Consider the following 18,043-nt stretch of genomic DNA (forward strand, 5'->3'; position numbering starts at 1 on the left):
GTTCCTCTATGACGTAACCTGTGTCGCCACTGGAGAATCGAAAGTTTATGAAAAAATTGTTACTAAAAACTGTTTTTATCTACGAATTTATTTTTTTGAGCAAAAAAAAAGAAAATAACCAGCAAAAACACAAAAAAAAGCAACAAAATTAAACAGAACAAATAAAAAAAAGTAAAAACTCATGTCTCATAATTACAAGTAAACGTTTTAAAACAATTCAGTAACACTAACTTTTTAAAACACTAAAAATTAAAAAGAATGCTAAGAACTTTTTTAGTATATTTTATTTTTTTATGATTTGAAATTCTTACAAAATATTGCCTGAAAACAACAGAAAAAAGGCTGTGAAACTTCGAAATAAAAACAGAAAAGTTAAAATTAAAGACACGAACAAACAGGGTTTATAGTAAGTATAGTAAGTTAAATATTTTAGTTAGTACCTGATTTTTTCTAAGGTATTTGAATATTAAAGTTTTTACGAATTATATGAACCTTTGGCTTTTTAAAGTAGTTTAAACAGTTTATACCAAAACAATTAAAAGTTTAAAAATTAAAACTTTTAAATGTCGTTTTAAAAACATAACGTTTTAAAGATTTAAACCATTTATTACACTTACTAATTAAAATAAATGTAACTTTGCTTAAAAATTTAAAGAACAATAAAATAGTAACTACCTCTATAAAAGTTACTTTGTATTTAAACAGATAGTATTTTGATTCAAAAACGTTTTGACAAAAATAAATATGTCATTAATAAAATTGAGATTATTTTTGCGAACATGTAGATTTGCTGGATAATGAATTTCTTACAACTTCAAGTTATTTTTGAGAACAAGTAAAATTACTGGGTAATTAAATAATTATATTTGTGATTATTTTTGTGAACATTACCATTTGCTTAAAATAATGAATTTCTTGCAATTTATAATAATTTTGTGGTCATTCGGAATTACTAAAAATGAATTTCTTGTTATTTATAGTTATTTTTGGGAACATGTAGAATTACTAGATATTGAATTTCTTAAAGTTTTTAATTATTTTTTTAAACCAACAGAATTAGTGAATAATGAATTTCTTACAAATTAAAATTATTTTTGAGAACATGTAGAATTACTAGATAATGAATTTCTTGCTTCGCGAAGCCTGTTCTGTACTTGTGATTTATCTGTTAATTTACAATATTAATTTTAATTTATATAAAATATGATACATACATTTAGTATAAGCATTTAAAAGATAACTATCATCTTTTTAAACAAGTATTAAAAGCATACTACAAAAAAATATTCTAGATTGTGGCATACTTTATATAATAAACTTTAAGTAAAACTTATACACACAGAAAATAATGTTTGAAGTTTAGTACAACTATATAAAAAAGTAAAAAGTAGCCTGAAACTTAGTCGTATATAACTACGTTTTCAATTTTTTTCAACTATTTTAAAATATTAAATAGCTAACTAAAATTAATTATGATAAAACATATCAAAAATAGTATATAAAATGATAAAACACATATTTTAAGCTAGGATTTCATTAAAAAATTTGCATAACCATTCATCTTAAAATAAACTTTAATAAACATTTACAAACTATTTTTTTAGAAAACCTTAAAAATAATCAAATCTTTTTACCATAAGAAACTTAAACAATTTTTAGTAGACAAAAAAGTTTAAACTAACACTTATAAACCATATTATAATCAACATGTTTCTGTGGACTTTTAATAGACAAATTAACACAAGAAAACAAAATAGTTAAGTAAATAATAATATAACTAAAACCTCTACACCATATTATAATATAACTAACACTTGTACACCATATTATAATCAACATGTTTTTGTGGACTGCTTATAACAGCATGAATCAAATGGAGTGATTTTTCATATCTCAATACGCATTCATGTATATTGTTTGATATTTCCTCGTCTATAATAGCGTCTTCACACTTAAAAAAAAATGATTTATTTTCTAATAACATAAAATTGAGTAGATGTGAAAATGTTTATTTAAGTTTGAAAACCAGGATTTTTTTTAATTTACTACAAAAAAAATTATTTAAAGTTTTATTGAAATAATTATTCTGTCAAACATGTTTTTACATATATTTTGTAATAAAACCCACTTATAACTGCTTACTACTTTTTATAGTGTTGATGAACTAAAGTAGTTAAAATTGTAAACAAAGTTTTAGTTTAATGCTCCATAAAAATGGTCAACAAAGTAGTTAAAACCATAATATGTTTATCGAAACACTTGTTCGTTAAAACTAACAAATAATAAAATAAAAATATTTACTTGTTGTACAGCACAGTCTCAGTCTACATTGAATAAATAAGTTACATAGCTTTATAAATCAATTTAAATATATTAATATAACTTCTTACTTGTTGAACAGCATAGTCAAGTATAACAGAATCTACCGGGGCACATTTGAAGTTGGTATTTTCAAAAGTGTCGCATTTATTCGTAGTTTCTTTGCTTAATTGCGCACAAAATTTGTACAAATTATTCACATCCGTTATCACTGTGTAAAAATTAATTGATTACTAATGTTTTAAATGTACTAGTAAAAAAAATGGTATGTAAAAATAGTACGTTTTAGCACTTTTATTAGATAAAAAATCGTTGAGAACATGTAAAATAAATTAAACAAGCTTGATTTTTAATAAATGTCAAACAAAATTAAAGTGGGTAGCTGTCTAAATTGCACGAGGGGACAAAATTGCACAAGTGCTCAAAGTTGCACGAAGATACTTTGCACGAGCAAACAATTTTGCACGGAGACCTTTTTTTCTATCACTATTACCCCAAACCCTTACCCTCGGTCGGTAGCTTAATTTTTTTTTTATTGTAACTTTTATTAGTTATTTATATCTTTACTATCACTGTTACCCCTAACCCTTACCCTCATTTAGTAACTTTTTTTTTTTTTTATTAAATTATTTTATATATTTTTCTTTCTGTTTACTTTTTATTTTTATCTGTTTTTTTTTTTTGCATTTGTGCAAAAAAGTAACTTGTGGAAAATTGACCCTTGATGCAAAAACGACTCGTGCAATTTTGTTCCCTCGTGCAATTTAGTCTCTGTGAAATTTAGTACCCTCGTGCAATTTAGAACCGTTCCCAATTAAAGATTTTTGAAGTTAAAATGTCTAATCTATGTTAAAACGTCAAAATCAGAAGTTAAAAAATAAAATTTGTTTACTTTTAATTCTTTTAAGTATATTACAAAACATATGAATTTATTTCAGTAAGTGAATATGAAAAGTATTCCAGAAAATATTTAAAAGCTGAGAAAATCTTAATAAAATAAAGGTTGAAATATGAAGTCTTTTTCTCATTTACTAAATTTCACTTATCTAAATGTTACTAATGACCTTATTAATTGCATTCTAATTTAAGAAAATGACACATACGAACGTAAAAAAACTAAATATTTTTAAAACAGAAAAACACTAGTAAACTAGTGTCAACACAGTTAAAAAAAACAAAACTCATACATAATTTTAAATGGACTATATTAAGCATTAGTAAAAAACAAAACATTTGAAAACAAAAATCTTTATTTAAAAATATTCTAGTATAAAACTGAGTATTTTTTTATAATTCCATTTTGTGTTAAAAAGCAAAGTTTTACTAAAAATTTGGTATGAATCATACTGTTTCATAAAAAAGGTAAACTTTTAAAGTTACTTTTAAATATTTTATATTTTATAGTCATCAATTTGACTCTTCTACATTTAGCTTTTCAAAATTTTAAATTGTAAATACAATTAAATCTATTTTTAGTTTTAAATATCTAAATTATATTGACTTGGTATTTTGCAAACTATTTTTTTAACTGTTTTTATGTACAATATCAAAAGAGAAAACTTTTACCTTGCAAATAAACTTAAGAGCAGCAAAATAATTATCATACTACAAAATAAGTTTATACTTTAAAAAGGAAGTTACTCACTGCATATTTATAAACAAAAGTAAACTTTCAAAAATTTTAGTATTATTGTATGATATAGTAAAATTTTAACTAAACTTATTGTCATGAAATTCAAATTTTAAACTTAAACTTCCATGTATTAAAAAGTACCAACGGTTTATAACTATTTTACCAAATTAAATTAACTAGTTGATAAAAACCATAGTTTTTATTTTAGATTAATTATAAATCGCCGTAGTATTTAACTTATTGTGCTTTATCAAGTGTTTAAATAGTAAAAAATGTATAACTAATTTGTGTAGAATATATATATCATACACATGAGTTATATAAACAATAACACAATTTTGTGAAATACTCAATTTATAAATGGGTTTTATACAAATTGTGTGAACAAGTCTTAAAAATATTGGATTTAACAAAATAAGTAATATAGAAAAGACTTTCAATAAAGTACTCAATATATAAATGACACTTACATGTAAACAGGTCTTAAACACATTATTTTTAACAAAAAAAAAAAAAGAATTTAATAAAACAATGTAATAAAACAAACATTTTTTGATTTGATTGTCTGATTTTTGAATATAATAATGAAACTCTTTTTAAATTTAATAGACTAGCTTTTTAAAAATTACAAGTATTTTTGAATTTAAAAAATAAATGAAAAAAAAACAAACATTTTTTGAAGTGATTATCTGGGTTTATTAGGCCAGCTTGTACCTTATTACGAAATGTGTGTAATGTTGAATTCAAAACTCGCAAACATCTTGTTAACAGAAGTAACTTTTCATTGTATCTAGAGTAAAAAAAAACACGGTTAAAACTTGGAGCTAAACAAGTTGTTAAGAGTTCAAAACAAAAGTTTTCTTTCACCGTATTGATAGAAAAATATAGCTGTTTTTTATCAATTAACAACAACAAATGTGTTGTTTTATATAAGTGTATAAAATATGGTATATTTTAGGGTTGCCAAATGTTTTTGGATAACTTTCTCTAATTTTTTAGAATTTCTTTCGGGATTATAAAATAACATCTTTTAGGGTCTATCCAAGTTTAAAATTAAGTAAAAGGTAAAACAATGTTTTAAGAAGTATAAAAAACGTTGAAAAGCTACTTTAAAAGTGTTTTTTAATAAAAAAATTAATGATAAAATTTTTTTTTAACAATACGATAAAGGTTTTGTGTTAAATCGAAAATTTACTACTTAAAATGTAAAGGTTGATAAAATTCCAGGTTTTACAGGTTTTTGTTCAAAATTCCAAGATTTTTTCAAAACTTCTTAAATTCCAGGTTTTTTAGCCAAAATTTTCAAAATCCTGGTTTTTCCAGGGTTTTAGATTTTTTGGCAGCCCTGTGGAAATATTTGCTAAATTTATGTAATCTATTTAAGTAAACTATACAGTTTATTTTGTAATTTCCGTTTAATTATTATATAAAGGAAACAAAGTGTCAGTTTGATAACACAGAGAAAAAATTTAACACAAAATTATAACAATCAAAAATTTACTTATAATAGCTTTAACTAGATGTAATATTTAAAACTTTTCAATAAAAGTGAATTTTTAGATGGCAAATTTATTCTTACTCGTGCTAACAAGTTATACTTTTAGAAGTCGTTAACTAGTAAATTATTAAAAACGTTAATACTTATGAATCAATGAAAGTCGCTTTATAATATAAATAAATTTTGTACATAAAAACGTTTAACTGTAACTTACATATGCACAAAAACTTATAAAACTACCTTTTAAAATATTTAAACAGTTTTATTACATAAAATTAGTTTCAAAAAGAATACACAAAAGGTTTAGTTTACTTACAAACAGCTCTTAATAAACTACCTTGCTTCCAAAATAAATACAAAATAGCTGCTACTGAATACATATGTAAATAACATGTTAGCGAAAAAGGTATTAAATCAATAATACATTAGTTTTTATGTGTAAAAAATATGGCAATTTAGGAAAATATTTAAACCATTGTTTACTTATTTAATATACTTTTTAGTAAAATTTTACTTATGTAACTAAAAACTATGGTTTAAATTTAAAGTTTTATATCTTAAATTGAGTTTGTAAAATGGGAACTAATAAATTACATGTTATTAATGCTATATATTTTTAAAACATATTTTAAGTAAAAATCTCAAATAACAGTTAAATACGACCATCAAAATATTCTTAACATAACAATGTTTTTGAAGAAAAAGATAATTATTAGTCAAAATATTAACATATTTAATAAAATTTTTAATTAAAATACAAAGCTTAATGTAAAACTCTTTACAGAGCAATTGAGCATAAAGGTTTTATTATATTTTAAATTATCTAAAAATTTTAGTTTTCGTTTTTGTTAAATTTTGTTCTTTTTAAAATGCGGGCTAATAACTACTCAACATTAAAACCAGTCTTGATGACATTTCAAACTTTTACTTATTACATCACAACATTTATAATGACGTAACAACTAATCAATTTCATCATTTACAAATATTATCTAATTCAAGTCTTTTATTTGTAAGTACATACCTTGAAGTATTGCAACCTAACAGAAAACTTAAACCATTAAAACGATAAGGTTATATAAACTCAACATATAAATAGTAAATAATATTAAATCACATAAATATATATCCTTACTCATGATAAACTTAAACAAAATCAGTTTTGTTTTTGAAATGTTGACAAGAAATGCTTATCATAGAAAAGCCTTATTACCTCACAACAATATCTTAATTTGTAACACAGTTATACTTATTACGTCACAATACTCATTACGTCACAACCAACCTTTTCTGCTGGTCATATTGATCGTTGTACTGGTGGTACAGGAAACTAGTGTGCAATTGAGCAACATCTAGTATGCAAGTGCAACTGTCCAAAGTTGATTTGTACGATGAATAATCATCAAGTTCTGAAGTGATTGTTTCGTCTGATGCTGTTACCTGATTGGTTGATAATTTGTTATAAGTTTTTGTGATTGGTTTTTAATGAATTTTCGTTCATGACAACAAATTAGTAGTAGTGTACACAAATATGCTTTGTTTAGTTTATAACAATTGTATATAATAGTCAATTTGGATTAATTATAAATGGTATCAAAAAATACTAATTTAACCTTTTTGAAAACTACCTCTATTTTTCGTTGCATCTGTACGAGGTAGTCGCTACAACTAAAAACTCCAATCAAAATTTAACTTTTTATTATTGTTTGCTTAGTTTTCCAATGGCAGTTTAGTGTTAATTTTATAAAAATGTTATTTATAGATGAGTTATAAAGTGTAACTAAAATTAAACAAAATTCACAACAAAGTTGTGTTTATATGTTGAGTTTTTCAAGAAAAAAGACTAAATTTAAGTTAAATAAATTAAATTTTTAGAGCTTGTAGTTTTACTCTTAAGCTCTTTAAGCAAATTATAAAGAAACTAAAGGTTATGAAACAGCTCAAAAAAGAATCAAATGTTTTTCTAATTTACTATTTTAAAAATTACTTTGTAAATTTTCGCTTAGAATTCGGAAACTAAAATCATTCGAATGATTACAACAAAACTACTATTAACAAAAACTACTATGGAGCCAAGTACTTTAAACAATTGTTATTGTGTTTCCTGTATTAGCTTGAACTTTTCTCAGAACTTGACAAGTTTATAAATCAAAAAGAATTCTCAATTACTAATTTTTCAGTCAACACTTCGAAACCATTTCCAAAATGTTTAGTTTAAAGTGGCATGTTGAATACAACTTAAAACTTGAATTAGTTAATAAAAACATTTGTTTACAAGCGCATATACTTAAATAAGTTAAAAAATCAAGTTTTGATATTTTATTTCTAATAATACAAATATAGGAAACTTTCTTTTTTTTAAACAGGTGTTTTAGATTTGGTTGTAAAGTTATTCCTTAATATTAAATAATTATAGAAAAAATTAAGGACTAAAAAAAAATTTAATATTTAACATAAATTAAAAGGAACTTTTAAGCACATTTTAATTTTGTTAATATGTACTGTTATTGAAGCTTTTTTTAAAATTAATCAGTAAATTAGTTATATTAAACAGTGGATAAAAGCTTGAAAAATGTTTTCTGAAACTATTTTTAGTTTTTTTTATATTTACAAGAATGTAAGATTGATAACAGTGTTTACAATTATTTTTTTATAAAGTTTTTTTAAAACTCTTGAAAATCGTTAATACATTTGTAAAAGAACAAACGTATGTATGATAAATTAAAATTTCAAATTACATAAAAATAAACCTTAAAATCGATAACTTACACATGTAAGCCATTAATCTTGCTAAAATCAATAAACAAAAATGTGAAATTTTAATGAATTATCCAATATGAGTAAAGACATAAATAATAAATTTAATATAAATAATTTCACATATATTTGCAATATTGTCACTATATACAGGATAAGATAAATAAATCCATATAAATAAAAATATCAACTCTTTCGAACTGTCATTTTGCTGTATGACAGAAATACTATTATGAAAGAGTTTTACTACAAGTTTATTATAATTTTACACAAATGGGCTATATATTAAACATATATTATCAAACACAAATTTTGCTTTTGATATAAACGATACACACAAACCCTCAACTACCATGTTTTAATAAATTTCTGAGTAAACACTAGCATATCTTTTGTGTGATAACTTAAATATTTTTTAGCAATTTTATAAATGAACAACATTTTAATTAATTTGAGCTGGACATTGTCTGTTTGAAACACTAATTCAACTTTGGTATTAAACAACATGATTTGTTTTTACATAAACTATTGTTGTTAGAATGTTTTTTTAAAAACATTAAAAAATTTTAGCAAAAAAACATTCTGGACCTTTTATTATGGATATACTAGGCTACAACGAATTAAGTAAGTCTAAAAAATTTATACTGAAAATAAAATAAGGTGACTTGAATGCTATTTAAAGTATTGAGTTGATTAAAGCTAAATTATAATGGCTATAACTTTTTATTATGTTTACTTTAAAATGAAATTAATTTTTAAGGACTTAAAATTACAAAACGTTTTAAAACACTCATATATGTATAAAAACTGAATAATTTTAAAAAATGTAAGTACTAAATTTTAATCATACAAAAATTAAGTTATTGAAAATCCGTGTGTTGTTATTTAGTATTCATAGTAAGCATTAATATAGAAAACAATTTAAAGTATGTTTATAATTTAAACTTAATAACTACTTTTGTTGACTTAAAACAAATACCACATAAATCTTTTATCAGCCAACTCGAATTTTTAAGTTAAGTTCACTTTAACATTAACAGAAAAAACTTTTCATTCAAATACTTCAAAAAGCTATTTGTGATTTCCTATATAACTTTGAACTTAGCCAAAAGTCTTTATTGTAGAGATTGGATAACAAATAAAGTACATTTTTAACCTTTTGAATCAATAGTTAAAACAATTGCCAAACAGTTTCCAGACTAAATTGACATTTTGAAATAAAAAGATAAAACAATTTTTAACTAATTTAAAACTTGTTGTACAAACAATTAAGTTTGTTTATTTAATCTAAAACATAGAAAGATTTAAATGTAAGACGATAAATATCTTCTAAGAGAATATATTGTTGATAAATTACAAAAGCATTTCATAGTTATAATTCTTGTACACCCACGTAAGATTTTATATACAATTTAAAATAAAATTAACGTAAGAAAATCCAAGCAAAATCAAAATAAATTACGATTATCACTTAACATGACTAATAAATAGTTTGTTTTAAAATAAAACCGTAACTAAATAATGGATAAGTTAAAAAAATAAAAAATGCTGTTAGATATGTGTAAAGTTAAGCAAAAAACCCAGAACGTGACACAAAGTGTGACACTATGACAGCATTTTCACAAACAAGTTATAAACTACGAATACAAAACAATTGTAGTAAAATTAATTTTCATATATTTAAAATAGCAATGCACATAAAAAAGAATTATTTAGTGTAATAAAAATAAACCATGTTTTGAAATTCACTACAAAAGTTGAAGACTTTTATCTGGTCAAAATCAATAAATATATGTTAATAAATAAATTTAGCTGGTTACTCAGTCAGTAAAAATATATTTATATGTACAACGTAAATTGTTTTGTATATTTAATAAACTTTCTTAATGTCGTGAAAAATATTAACAAAAAAATCAATAAACATACTTACAACTAGGAACTAAAATATGTTATTCAATACTAGAATATACATTAATTCATGTTTTAATGTAAATAACTTCATGTATATTTGCAACTTTTTATAATGTAAAGGGGAAAAAACATTAATAACAAATCAATAAACAAGAATATTGTGAACCTTTATAACCTGTCATTAATGCTTTACGAGAGAATCTTTTACTTTAGTTACTATTATTATATTGAGTAAAATATAATAGAGCATTCTTTTAATAAAATATTATGAAATATCAATTATACATAAATGTGTATAGATTTAAAAACCACGAGCTATTTTTTGTTAACTACATGTAATAAAAACCCTTATAATTTTTTACTACTGTTAGTTTTCTAAACTCAACTAATTTAAGTATACTCTTAACAAATTAAATAAGCAATTATGTATCTGAATGAACTTGAATATTGTTTGTATAAATATCGATTCAACCTTAGATGACAGAATGTTAATGTTTACCTAAGTTGAGTAACAATTAAACTTTTTTTTTTGACCGAATTTACTTTTAATTTTCATTAAAAGCTATAACTGTTACCAATAATAAAACTTAAATCACCAATATTTGATAAATAAATTTATTTACAATTTAATCTCCAATTAAAAAAGATAATACTCAATTACTTATTTACACGAAAATTCATCAATGAGATACATAGAATAATAAGTTACCAAAGCTTTTCAATATAAGTTTTTTATAAGAACTATAAATTTTCACTACTTATACTCAATGTTTCCTTATAAATAAATTTAGAAGTTAAAAATGTTATCAAAGTAATTTTATGACACTTTTTTTACAAAATAAGTATTGAATGTTTTTAAAATTTAAATGTTTAAACTTGTCATAATAACATTAACAAAAGTTGTTATTAATATTTTTACCAAAACTTGTCTTACATGGTTAAAACATAAAAATCGTGATATGAATAAAAGCATTGTTTTTAAATAAGTTTTCAGTGAGTGGTTCAATAATCATATTAAAAGTACAACTAAAGATAAACTAAAGATGAAAAATTTTACTGAGGCAAATTTTTAGAAAATCAGTAAAAAACTTACGGAACCCGAAGTATTAGAAAATTGTTTGAAAAAAGATAAAATAAAACATGATTCAACAACAATAAACCTTATAAACTCTTTTAAACTCACAATGTTTATTAAAATTTGGTAATACACACGTTGGTTTGAAAATACTTTTCTATTTTTTAGCAACGCAATAAGTAAATAATACTAAAACTAAATAAACTTGATACGTTGACATTAAAGTATGCTTTTTTTTTACTTTTAATATTGGAGTAAATATACTCAATTGAATAGCTTAAATGATAATCTAAATTAGGTAAATGTTCATGAGATTTTTTAATTCAGTTTTTCGTCTAATTAAGAAAAATGTCTGTAAAAATTTACTAACCTTAAATATTTATACAATAAAACACGATATCAATTTACGTAACTCAATAAACATATGACTGCCACACCCTTTTAACATAAAAACCACAATATTTTATGTAAATATTAACACGAAAGTTCATTTAGTTTCATTTTTATTTGTTCATACAGTTGCTAGAAATCACTTTGTTTTAAAAATGCTAATAATTTAGCTCCTGAAACAAAATTTATATCACATTATTAATATGCTTATTGATTATTTTAAATAATTATAACGCTAGTGTTAAGCACACTTGCACGTTCTAATAACGCATATAGCAAACAACATATAAACTAAATAAACTATAACCCAAAAGCTTGTTTATTTTTAGTGACAAAATGTGTGTTTTTATTGTAACTGTATAAACTTTGGTGTGTTATAAGCTAAAATTTTCACCTACCTATTTACATTCATTGTTTATCGTTCTAAAATGAAACACCTTAGCAAATTTGTAAAACTTGATTGAAATCTACGTATATTTAATAAGCATGTGATAGGTACACCTATATGAAATAGTTTCAATTTTTGTGCAAACAATAACACAAAAGTTTAAATAGTTTCATTTACATTTGTTTATTGTGTTGCTAATAAATATGTATATTATTCATATGCTTGTACATACTTTCTGAAAACAATAACTATGTTTTATGTTTTTTTTCTACTTCTGTGCCGATTTATTAAACTTAAATGTATTATGATTCTACGAAAACGTAATAAAAAGTTAAGAATTGGTAAAAATTCTGAATGCTAAACATTTAAAGAATTTTTTTAGGAAAAAATTCAAATATTTTTATTAGCCTAGAAAGTTATTTAATTATATTTCGTAAGGCCAAACAAATTTTTTTGAATTATTTTGAAATACCATAAATAATATTATTTTTAATTTCTAAAACAGAGCTGCTAATACATTTCATTTAACAAAATAAGACCAGACAGGTTTATTGATTTTTATAATAAATGTATTTCTATATTATCTAAAATATTGATTTTCACATTTATACAAATATTTTCACAAGAAATACAATTTTAAATCTAGTGTAACCTTATAACACTAAAAAAAACTTTAGTAATAATGTTTTAAGAAATAGTGTTCATAATAGTAAGAAACATATTGTAAACTATCTTACACATAAAAATTTGAATTTTTTTAACAATGTTGTTTTTGATTAGTAAAAACTTGTAGTTCTAAATAGGTAGAGTTTCAATAAATTACTTTTAATTAAAAAAATCTTAAACAACTTCGGAAAATATTAAAAATATAAATACTTTTTTATATATCAATAAAGTCTATGTTATTTAAAATAACTACTTTATAATATTTTAAATCTTATTATAAATATTATAGCATCCTTGAGTAACATTTTTTTATAAATTACAAAACCCTAAAAACTTAACAAAAAAATTATAATCTTGAAAATACAGTATTAGTTTAATAAAAATTTCTTTCGGTATAGTATCTTACATTAAACATATGCATGTTGCTGTTAATAGACAGAAAAGTAGAATATGTTGATAGGTTAAATAGAATTGAACTTGTAAAGAAGTTTAGCAGATGCTTCATTGATTTTAAGTGAACCTTTTTGTTGAGTTTAATCAACTTTATACTTTTAGGTCATACTTAACTAAACAATTATAAATACAAACTAATGACTAAAAAAACTTTATACAAATATATACTTTAAAAGATATTTTTAAAATATTTATTGATTTTAAGTGACCCTTTTTATTTATTGAGTTTATCAATATAACGTTTTTAGTTCATATTCTAAAAACTGATTAAAAAAACAAACTAATAAACAAGCAATAACAAACTAATCTTATGATTGTAAATACAATGTTATGGTGAGAACTTATTAAGCTTTGACAGGTGAAAAATTAAAAACATACTAATATTTAGTCTCGTTATAAAAATTAAAAAATTTATAAGTGTTTTGGGTTTAACACTTAATAAAAATTTAACAAAAAGTTTACATTAATTGAAGTCTAAAAAAATTGAAACTCTATAAAACATGTTTTAAGGGCTGTTTTAAATATTTTTAAGGCTGGTATACAACTGAAATTAGATAGTAATATATATATTATTTTATTGCGAATCTACAAATTTATATAATATTAAACAATGCTTATATTTTATGTTAAAAAAAATTATAAAAAAAATAACTTCAAATTTATAAAAAATCTCACATTATTACTTATAAAAACAAGGAAAACTAAATAAGATAAAATCGTATTTATGAAATTTGATTGATAAGTATGGTAGGCATTATAAGGTATCTTTCAAAAACGAATGACTGTTATGTTTTTACTCAATTAATAATTCAGTTTTCAAAAAGTTTCGTTCATTAATACATTTAATTCAAAGATTTACAAATAAAACATTAAACTTAGTTTCATTGAAGTAACTTCACTTTATACTATGTATTATAAACTTTTATAATAAATTGAACATAGAAATATCATGCGGAAATTTAGAACGTACTCCATAAGTTTTTACCAGAAAAACTAGCTAGTTTCAAACTTTTTGTTTACTACTCCTTATTTAGATTTTCAGTATTACCCTTTTAGAAATACGAATTTAGTGTTTAATAATCATAAATATCTTAGTTTTAAATATCAATCAAAGCATTATATTAATTTTTTATACTTAGAAATAACTTTTAGACATCATTAGTAAAAAAAAGTTAAACTGAGTATGTTATTTAAATTATTAAAACATGCAGTTAACAAAAATACCTTAACATTTTTAAGTGAAATATATTGTTCGTTTTTATATAAATTAAATATATGTTATACCTATAACAAAAATATCTTAACGTTTTGAAGTGAAAAATATTGTTCATTTTTATATAAACCTAATAAATATTATACCTATAACAATAATTACCTTATTATTTTGTAGTGAAAATTCTTGTTCTCTTTTTATATAGATGCTACTGTCAACAGATGAGCTGTGTTCTGAAGTTTCTGTTAAAAACAAAATATAAAATGTGAAATTTAAAGGTGTGAATAATCATTTATCACCCTAAAATATCATAGATACCGTTTAGGTATAAACTAAAGTTTGGTTTACAAAAAACATTTTCGTCATTACATTAAAAAACTCAGTTGAAAAAAAATGTCAACTTTGCTGTAGTTTTTTTTTTCGACGAAGTAGTCGTTAAATCAGTTTAAGTTGGAGGAAATATTTATTTCATACTACTTATTTAAGATACAAAATAAACAAGGCAAAACTTCAAACAATGGTTGTGATACTATTAAACAAGTAAATGAATATTTTCTCAAAAAATTTAATTTTTTTTTACTGTTTTAAAAGTCATATCTTTAACCCCTACAAAATTACCTTAGATTTTTTTTTATAACAATTTATACAAACCTTTAGGGGGAGAGGCACCGAGGAAAAACGTCTTGGCAATTTCTTTCAATGTAGGGGATTTTTCTTCAACTACCATGTTTTGTTCTGTTAATTGAAGTATTTTGATTTGCTGTATTTATTGTAAGAACTTATTTTAATGCTATATATTCTTTTAATATTTTAGCTGTAAAAACTAAAAGATTTAAAGAACTGTAAACGATTAAGTCTTATTGACGAGTAACTATATTATTTTAGCTTACATTTGTAGACAGCTCTGAAATACTTACTTAAAAAATTGCATGATTACTAGTTGAAAATAAAATCATAATACAAACTCTGTAGTTTTTAGTAATATCTTGCTTAAAACTTATAAATATTTGTTTATTCCTTTTATTCATTAGTATTATATGAGTGGTTAAAATTTTGGATATTAACAATATTCTTATTTTTATTTTACCTTGTGTTTTTTAAACTAACGTTGTTGCCTGTTTGATAGTCTTTTGAAATCAGCTTCCGAAAAGTTCGGTCTTAATCTGTAAAGTTACTTGTTTTAAATTAATGTACAAATGTAACTTTATACATTTGTTGTATAGATTTAATCTTGCGTTTTGTTGGCTTCAACAGTATAAGTACATTAATATAATTGGAAATTTTAATAAAATTGTGGCCAGACAAAATTTTTTCTCAAAACCAATGCATTTAAAACTTTATATTCATCTTATCAAGTTATAATAAACACATAAATTATACTAAAAGTAAAGTAAAACTTAAAATAAAATATTCTACAAAATATTTAAAAATAAAATATTAAACAGAAACTTAAAATTTATGTTTTTGAAAAATATTAACAAATTAACGATAGGAAATAAAAAACTATATTGTTAGTTTTTATTATCACACTTAATTATAACCTTATGAATTACAATTGTAAGTAGGTATATATATTTTTTTACTGTTTAATCAATAAAAAATATTGTGTTTACTTACCCATTATAAGTTGGAAAGACTTGCTGTTGTTGAAGTTCTAAATTTTTACGAAGCCAATGTGAAGACATTCTTGTGTGAGAGTGGCATTTACTATAAATAACAAGAATTAATAAAAATGTTAAAATAGATAAAAACAAATATGTGCAAAGATCTGGTGTGTGATGTAAAATTTTGTTAAAAATATTAAGAAATATTAAAATATTTAAAAACAGTTAAAAACTTGAAGACATTTTGGTGTAAGATTGGCATTTACTTTAAAAAAATAATTAATTAAAATGTGAAGAGACATTAAAGTATGTAAATGGTTTTTACTGTAAAATAACAGTAAGAAAAATTAAAAAGACTAAAATATTAAGATTAGAGGACATTCTAATGAGAGAGCAGCATTTGCTTTAGAAAATTTTACATAATAAAAAAATGTAAATAGAACTTTTGTAAGAACACAAAGCATTTTTAATGGAAAAAATACTGTACTCAGAATAAAAAACACAAACACATTTATTTATTTGCAATGATAACCATACTGCTACTTAAAATTGATACTAAAAATTAAAAGTTTCCATGATTGAACTTGTTTAAATTGTATTAAGAAGTTACCCATTTGTAAACATACTTGCATAAGCTATTTTAAGAATTAAAACGTCATTTTTGTTTGAAACACAACAATGAAAAAGAAACAAACAAGAAAAAATACAAAACAACACATGGCCAACGACAGCATTTATTTTATTGCACAAGTGCTAAAATTAGCTTTTGATGAAAAACATAATTTTTAGTAAACATTATGTAAGCTTGATTAAGAACTTCACATAATAAATATCAATATATCAAATCTTATAGCTGTAAACTAAGGATGCATATGCAGTTATAATATTAATGCACTAAAAAGTGTAGTTTAATTTTTTACAGATACAGATACTAATTTTATTTTTCAGAGCGTATCCATTTAAAAACTTAGTATAACCAATCAAGTATAATAAAAGGGTTACATGCCAATTCAAATTCAAGGGGCCATTTATCAAAACTAAATTGAAAAAAATAAATTTACCAAATCAAGGTTTAGGTATTAAAGATGTTATAAAAAGTAACTAAAAAAGATAAATTTGAATTGCCGTGCACCTTAATAAGTATTCACTTGTAAAACAAATATAACAAACTAACTGTATATCATGAAGATTGCTATCGTTTTCTTCGTGCATTTTTCCGTACTTTATAAGATCAGGTACTGTTTGCGCCTTGTTCATATTATTGTGAGTGCTGTTAGTTGGAGTTTTGTTTGATTGTTCTGCTGGCGCAATACTAAGTTTTGATTTGTCTGAAAATAAGTTTATTGTTTATTATATTTTTATTGTTCATATTATTGTGAGTGCTGTTAGTTGGAGTTTTGTTCGATTGTTCTACTGGCGCAATACTCAGTTTTGATTTGTCTGAAAATAAGTTTATTGTTTATTATATTTTTATTGTTCATATTATTGTGAGTGCTGTTAGTTGGAGTTTTGTTTGATTGTTCTGCTGGCGCAATACTAAGTTTTGATTTGTCTGAAAATAAGTTTATTGTTTATTATATTTTTATTGTTCATATTATTGTGAGTGCTATTAGTCGGAGTTTTGTTTGATTGTTCTGTTGGTGCAAAACTAAGTTTTGATTTGTCTGAAAAGAAAAGTATCACTATTATTGTGAGTACTGTTTGTTGGTGTTTTATTTAATTTATCAACATTTGCAAAACTTAGTTCTAATTTTTCTGAAAATTATTTTTTATTTAACATTTTTGATGATATATATTATTATGAGTAGAATAAATTGATGTTCTTTTTGATTTATCAACATTTGCAATACTTAGTTTTGATTTATCAACAACAATATAAAGCATTAATTAGAAATTATTATGCATGAAAAATTTGATATAAGGTTGGACACAAACGAATTAATTGTAAACATTTTTTATAAATGGGCAAAGAAAGTTTACAAACGTTAACTTCAGCTTAAAAGTTAAACTAGACATTAAATGTAGAAATTTTAAGATACGTATTCAAAAAAGGTAACTTATTCAAAATATTTTTAACTAGTTGTTCATACTTTTTTAAATATTTTATGCTAACTAAGTGTTTAAAATTAATTTAGC

General features: G+C 22.6%; 1 protein-coding gene across 1 annotated transcript in view; it reads right to left on the minus strand.

Annotated features, from left to right (window-relative positions):
- Positions 1 to 231: 231 nt before the first annotated feature.
- LOC145849955 (uncharacterized) overlaps positions 232 to 18,043 on the minus strand; it is a 34,844-nt gene continuing 17,032 nt past the window's right edge. The window contains exons 15-24 of the mRNA XM_082955086.1: positions 17,082 to 17,235; positions 15,921 to 16,010; positions 15,411 to 15,466; positions 14,955 to 15,038; positions 14,466 to 14,545; positions 6,736 to 6,890; positions 4,624 to 4,742; positions 2,391 to 2,530; positions 1,813 to 1,951; positions 232 to 1,165 (exon numbers count right to left, since the gene is read on the minus strand). Coding sequence (XP_082811212.1) covers positions 1,089 to 1,165; positions 1,813 to 1,951; positions 2,391 to 2,530; positions 4,624 to 4,742; positions 6,736 to 6,890; positions 14,466 to 14,545; positions 14,955 to 15,038; positions 15,411 to 15,466; positions 15,921 to 16,010; positions 17,082 to 17,235 — 1,094 coding nt within the window. The 3' untranslated portion in view covers positions 232 to 1,088. The remainder of the gene's footprint in view (positions 1,166 to 1,812; positions 1,952 to 2,390; positions 2,531 to 4,623; positions 4,743 to 6,735; positions 6,891 to 14,465; positions 14,546 to 14,954; positions 15,039 to 15,410; positions 15,467 to 15,920; positions 16,011 to 17,081; positions 17,236 to 18,043) is intronic.

Source organism: Thalia democratica, chromosome 1, assembly GCF_965202585.1.
Source record: "Thalia democratica chromosome 1, ktThaDemo2.hap1.1, whole genome shotgun sequence".
NCBI classification, from domain to species: Eukaryota; Metazoa; Chordata; class Thaliacea; order Salpida; family Salpidae; genus Thalia; species Thalia democratica.